We start from the raw sequence: 6,152 nt of genomic DNA, 5'->3' as shown, positions 1-6,152 counted from the left end.
ATGAGCGGCACCGGGGTGACCGGCTCCCGGGTGCACGCCAGGCTGGTGCTGAAGGAGAATTCCACCGACTCGGTGCCTATGATGGTCCAGCAAGAGCTGTCGTTGAGCAACGCCCTGTTCGCCTCCTTGGGGCAGGGGGAGGCCTGCGCGGAGACGCGAGGGGAGGGGCGGGAGCTCTGGTTGGCGGTGCCCGGGCTTCCGCGTTCTGGGTTCCAGCCCCAGGCGCTGCGGTTTACCTGCCCTTGGAGCTTGGACAAGGCCCCTCAGTTCTCCCAGAGTTAAATAAGTTCGCTGGGTGAACTGGCTTCGGAAGGCCTATTTTGTTAGGATTCTAGAATTCTATGTTTAACGCTGCAATGCTGTGCCCTAACATTCTACAGTTCTATGGCTTACAATCTTATGATTCGAATGGACTTTGCTCAATAATACTCAATACTCTTATTTGTTTTTATTTACAGTCTACAATTTTATATTCCAACCATCTATGACTCTAATAGTCTCTGGGAAGGAGTACTGCTCAGTAATATTATTTTTTTACACATTCTCTGATCTGTCTCCATAGTCTCTGGTTCTGGCATTCCCTGGGAGGAAGTAGAGCTCATTATGACGATGATGGTCTTACATGCTGTGTGTGGTTCTCTGCATTCTGACTTTCTAAGATGCTTGGTGCTGATAATCTCTACTTCTCACCTGGAACTGCACCACCTTCTCTGTGGCAAGACACAGGTAGGTGCCGCCGCCTCCAGGAGGGCCCCCAGGAAACTGGAGTGCACACTTGTGCAGCTGGGAGATGGGCTCGTCCACGTCGAGGAGTGCGCACTGTTTGGCTACTTTGCGGATGATCTACAACAAAAAGGTGACAGGAAGTGTGACAGCCAGGTGCCTGGGTGCCGGATGCCACCATCCACCCCCCCCCCAGCCAGCTTCCTGCTACTCCAATAGCCATGTGGGCACTGGCGGACCCCCCCTCCCCCCGCCCATGCCAGCCCTTTGCCTCTATCCAGCCCCACAAAGCCCTGAGTATCCTGGGTGAGAACTGAATAGGTGTCTTTATGCCTCAGGCCCTCACCCTCCAGCCCTGCCCACGTGGGTCACCCTCTGCGTGGGTCTGGGGACCCTCCCTTCCCTTACCATTGGAGGTAGGGTGATGCCCGTGACAGTGCAGACCAGCTGCACCAGGGAGCCATAGCGGACGTAGCCCTCTCGAGGTGGGAAGTCCCCCTGGGAGGAGTGGTCATCAGCTGGGGGGAGAGGGGGGAAAGGGAGGAAGAGGAGGATCTCAGAGGGCCCCAAGCTTCTGCTCCAAGCCCTGCCCTTCTCGCCTCTGGCTCCACCCCATTCGCAGGCGGGTTTGTGGGTATGGTTGGAGGTTCTCCTCCTGGGGGGAGGGGGGGTCACTGGTGGCCACCCTCGCCAGGGTCTGACCCCTGGGACAGGGGCTGAGTGAGGGCCTGGGCTGGACACTGGAGCTGCGGGCTTGGGTCCTCACTGGGACCCCTGGCAAGCCTTTTTGTGTTTCAAAGCCTCCGTTCCAAGAGCGGAGTTTACCTTCCTTGAAGGGTTGTGGTGAAGATCAAAGAAGCGAATGAATGCAAGTGCCCAGCCCCTGCCCGCTGGTGTAATTACCCAGGTGGAGGGTGAAGGCAGCCCACTGGCGCGCACTGGCCACGAAGGCCCCGTCCTCCACGGAGAGGTAGCGCGTGGAGACCGTCTGGGAGCGCAGGCGGTTGAAGAGGGAGACCTTGGAGCCCGAGGATATGCACACTGAGAGGGGAGGTGGAATCAGTGCCCTGGCCTGGCTGGGTCCCTTGGACATGCCAGACACATCTGGTCTGTCCCCTGTGCCCATTTGACTCATATGCCCACCAGCCTAGACACAGTGGCATTCATATTTCACAGCTGCTTATCCAGTACCTGCCCTAGTCCTGCTTCTGCACTTGTACCTGCTCCCTTTTGCTGCCTGGGCATCCTTTAGCTCAATACACAGTTACCAAGTAGCCACTAAGTGTGGCAGGCACTGAGCAGGGTGCTGGGCCCCAACGGGGGAATCAGACCCAGTGTTGCTCTGGAGGAGCTCACGGTCTCAGAGGGGAAACAGGGACATAAATGTAAAATTTCAGTCTGGTGTGTAAGGACGGGGTTAAGGAGGGCTTCCTGGAGGAGGGTATACTCTCAGCTGGGGAGCATGAAGTAGGTGCTTGGGGGACTGCATAAGCAGAGGCCATGTGGTGTGAAACAGCAGTCCAATGTTTCCAGGGCTTGACATTGATCTCTTCCAGCTTCTCACATAGGAAGAGCCACAGTTTGTTTTCTGATTAGATTTTGACCACCTGGGGAGAAAGCCTTGGGTCGTCTCCCTCTCTCCCCTCACAGCGCGAGGCATACTATAGGTGCTCAGTTTACACTTAGCCCAAGTTCCCATCCACTGAACAATAGCTAAAGTTCGCTGTGTGCCAGGTACTGCTTTCAATGCTTTATGGGTATTAGTTCATTTGAACCTCTCACCAGGCCTCGGAGGTAGATGATATTATTTCTCCTGAAGAGAGCAACTTGCTGAAGGTCACTGGGCTAGCAAAGGGTAGAGCCAGGATGCAAAGCCAGGCCACCTGGCTCCAGAATCTGCCCTGCACCCATCACATTATAACACCTACTCCTCCCTGGCCCTTTCCTGATACCAAGGGTCAGCCAGAGCACTGCCTGGATCTGAGACCTCCTTCAGGGGTTTTAACAGACAGGGAGTGTGGTGTAGGAGTAAGATCTGGGCTCCGGAGTCAAATTGACACAAGTCCAAATCCTGGCTGGACCACTTCCTAGCTTGCCAATCTTGGGCACGACACCTGGAATAGGATAGGCCCAAGTGTGTCTCAAATGAATGGATGAATGTTCCAAACCTCATTTTCCTCATCTACAACATGGGAACAGTGACAGTACCTACCTCACAGGGACACAGTGAGCGTCCAATAGGCAGATGCGTGGAATGTGTTCCAGGAAAGCTAACCCTCCCTTTGCCTCCCCCTCCCTCCCCACTCCCATCGAGCGTAGTGGCGTCACTGTTATCCAGGCTTTCCCCCCTTATAGTCTCAAATCCTCCAGTACTTGGCTCCCAGGACAGTACTTGTCTCAAACTGCCTCTTTGACCCTCTATGCATGCCCCTCTCCCTGCTAGACTGTGTGTTCCTCCAGACAGACACTTGCCCTTGTTTTATAGGGATCCAGCACCCAGCACAGAGCCAGGCATAGAGCAAGCCCTGAGTAAATATTTTTTAACTGAATTTCCTTTGTCGTTTTATTGTCACTTTTAATCTGTCTCTAGTTCAGTATCTGCTGACCCTTTGAGGGCCCCCCAACTACCCCGTCCCTAACTCGCACACTCAAGACTGGTGTTGGTCCCCTCTCCTCTCTGCCCTTGCTTCTCTAACTTATTCCCAGAGCTCAGCTGCACTGGCTCAGCTAGACCGGTCCCGGCCCCGCTCGGCTCAGACCCCGCCTCTTCCACTCTGACCCCCCCCAACCCGCCCCCCCATAAGATTTGAGGGCACCTCCCGGCCACGTCTACGATCCAGCCCCGCCCCGCTCACGGTCGGTGTTTTTCAGCGACTGCTTCTTCTGTGAGGGCTTCGAGATGACCTTGATGAGGCGGCTGTGGAAGGTGCCCAGCTCCCTGCCCCCTCGGAGCACCAGCCGCAGCACCAGCCGGAAGTGCTTCCTCTTGTCTGCGTCTGAGATGTACAGGGTCTTGGCGCAACCGAATTCCTAGGGGTTGAGGGGGTGGGGCCGGCTCATCCCAGCTGTCCGCCTCGGGGTGAACCTTGCTCCCCCAGTTATCTGACGTCCGCCCCGTCGGCCGTGACGGAAGCGGCCTAGTCCAAGCTCTCGGTGCACCCTCCTTGCAGACCCTCGGTGTCCAGGCCCCTCCCTACCTGTCGTGTGGCTTCTGCAGAGGAGATGAGCTCTCCTCCCCAAGGAAGAGGCGAGGGTGGGAGCAGGACTGGGACCCCCTCCTATGCTCTCACCCTGGAGTCGGTCTGCTCCTCAAAATTTAACTTCTGCGTCTCGGCGGCGCTGCCGGATGCGCCGTCCAGTCCCATGTAACCGCAGACAGTGGGCCCCGGTTCCCCTGCTGGGTGGGCTAGAAAGGGACGCCGCCGGGCTCGGGAGGACTCCGAGGGAACTCAGGTGCCGGGCAAGCCTACTTTTCGCCGCCAGAGGGCGCGGCGAGACTGAGTCTGCGAACCGCCCCGCTCCCAATCCCTACTGCGTGGTCCCCTACCGAGGAAGGCGACCAGTCCGGGGGTCTGTCCTCACCTTGGCCCGGCACTGGCTTCACCCTCCAGCCAGGACCCGCGAGGTACACACAGGGCGGGGGGCAGAAGAACCTGTGGAGACATGTAAGCGCTGAGCTCGTGTATCATCTCCACTGTCCTGTCTTGTAGGCATCTCAAAGGGAGCAGAAACCTGAAAGAATCCCCCTCCACCTTTCCCACCTCCCTCCCCAGGCTCCTCCAAGACTGTGAACCCCATGAACATCCGAGCCTTCTCCACTCCACCTTTAAAACATATCCAGGACCCACTGGCTGCTTGGCACCTCCACATCTTTATTTGTAAAACCATGAGCCAACCATGTCACTCATCTTCTTAAAACCCTCCAATGGTTTAGACTCAAAGTCCTCATATAACCTGGCCCCTGCTTACCTCTCCAACTTATTTCCTACATCCCCACCCCCTTCTCAAACTGCAGCCACGGTACTTCTTTTGTACCTCAAACAGGCCATTTTGGTACTGCCTCAGGGTTTGTGCATTTTCTGTTTCTCCTCATTGGAACACAATCCCCCCAGACTCTCTCCTGTCTGGCTCCATTTTCACATTCAAGTCTCATATCAGACGTTATCTTGACCTTTCTAGCAAAAGTACCCTCCCTTCTGTTTCTATCACATTGCACTATCTATTCCCTTCCAGCTTTCGTCAGGATCTTGTTCATGGATTTCAGGGGCTTTATGGTCTGTCTCTTCCACACTAGAATGAAGATGCCATGAGAGCAGGGACTGTATTTGTCTTTTTCAGCTGTATGCCCAGTGCCCAGCGGTGCCCAGAGAGCCTGGCACATGACAAGCACTCAGTTACTAGTTGTTGAATGAAAGTATGAATGAATGGGTGAATGAGTGAATGAATGGAGACTGTTGATTCCCAGGGAGGTTCTGCTAAGACCAAAGTGGGGACTATTGGTGGCTGAAGGAAAAGGCCCATGATCAGCCAATAGCTGGGCCCCAGTCCTCCTCAGGTTCCAAAAGATGGTAAACAGGAGGCGCGCACAGGGCCAAATGCCAAAGAGACCTGGGAGGGGCGGACGAGCAACCTACCGCTTCTCATTTCCGTATGATTTCTGGGCCACCTTGGCGTGCAGGATCCGCACCGTCTGCTGGCACTGCAGCTGCAAGCACCGGCGCACGCCTTCCCTCAGGACAGTGGTGCGCTCTGGGGATGCCCTGGGAGGCCACAGCAGGGAGCAGCAAAGGGTGAGGTGGCATGGAGTTTGAAGTGCACGTACGTTGAATGAAATAAAGTTCTAGTGGTGACCACTCGTGGACGCATGCAAGTTGTGAGCTAAATATTTGGGCTGCACGGTTCTCAGTGAGGCTTGCAGGGAGCCCACCTGGACCACCCAGGCACCACTCTGCTGGTCTGGCTCCACGCCCATCGTAGCCTGGAGCATTGCGGAGATGGCCCAGCAGCACAAAGACCCAACTTGTGTTGGCCTTGGGGTGGAGGCCGACTGTGTGAGGGCGCCTGGCTCTCCCTGCACCCTGAGGGGACCCACCCAGGGAAGTCTTGATGCCAGGGGACAGTAGCCTTTGCTGGACCCAGGGAGCAGAGTGCTCTCTTGCCTGCTGGCAGACACCTGCAAAGGCGGAAGGGCCCCAACCCGTGTCCCCAGTATCCTGGGATTGGGGGAGGAGAGCATTTCCGTTTTTCCCTGGTCAAAATAACCTTCGCTCCTTGCTCCGCAGAGCAGAGGCCTGTTTCTGTCTCAGTTGTACTTTCCTTGATCGCAGGGCCTCCATTGCCATGTGGAGGGGGCCAGGCAGAGCCTAGGGCATGATGGCTTCTCAGCCTGCGAGTTTTAATGGGTGAGGGTGGGTGAGGGTGGGTGGAGG

General features: G+C 56.2%; 1 protein-coding gene across 1 annotated transcript in view; it reads right to left on the bottom strand.

Moving 5' to 3' along the window:
- The window catches only part of RBPJL (recombination signal binding protein for immunoglobulin kappa J region-like), a 9,688-nt gene that overhangs the window by 710 nt on the left and 2,826 nt on the right, over nucleotides 1-6,152 (bottom strand). Inside the window, exons 4-11 of the mRNA XM_014544523.1 lie at nucleotides 5,358-5,483; nucleotides 4,306-4,376; nucleotides 4,014-4,129; nucleotides 3,579-3,753; nucleotides 1,627-1,764; nucleotides 1,132-1,241; nucleotides 691-843; nucleotides 7-143 (exon numbers count right to left, since the gene is read on the bottom strand). Coding sequence (XP_014400009.1) covers nucleotides 7-143; nucleotides 691-843; nucleotides 1,132-1,241; nucleotides 1,627-1,764; nucleotides 3,579-3,753; nucleotides 4,014-4,129; nucleotides 4,306-4,376; nucleotides 5,358-5,483 — 1,026 coding nt within the window. The remainder of the gene's footprint in view (nucleotides 1-6; nucleotides 144-690; nucleotides 844-1,131; nucleotides 1,242-1,626; nucleotides 1,765-3,578; nucleotides 3,754-4,013; nucleotides 4,130-4,305; nucleotides 4,377-5,357; nucleotides 5,484-6,152) is intronic.

Source organism: Myotis brandtii, unplaced genomic scaffold (assembly GCF_000412655.1).
Source record: "Myotis brandtii unplaced genomic scaffold, ASM41265v1 scaffold3686, whole genome shotgun sequence".
Classification (NCBI taxonomy): Eukaryota; Metazoa; Chordata; class Mammalia; order Chiroptera; family Vespertilionidae; genus Myotis; species Myotis brandtii.
The sequence above is the reverse complement of the archived record's forward strand: the minus strand, read 5'-3'. Positions and strand labels throughout refer to the sequence as shown.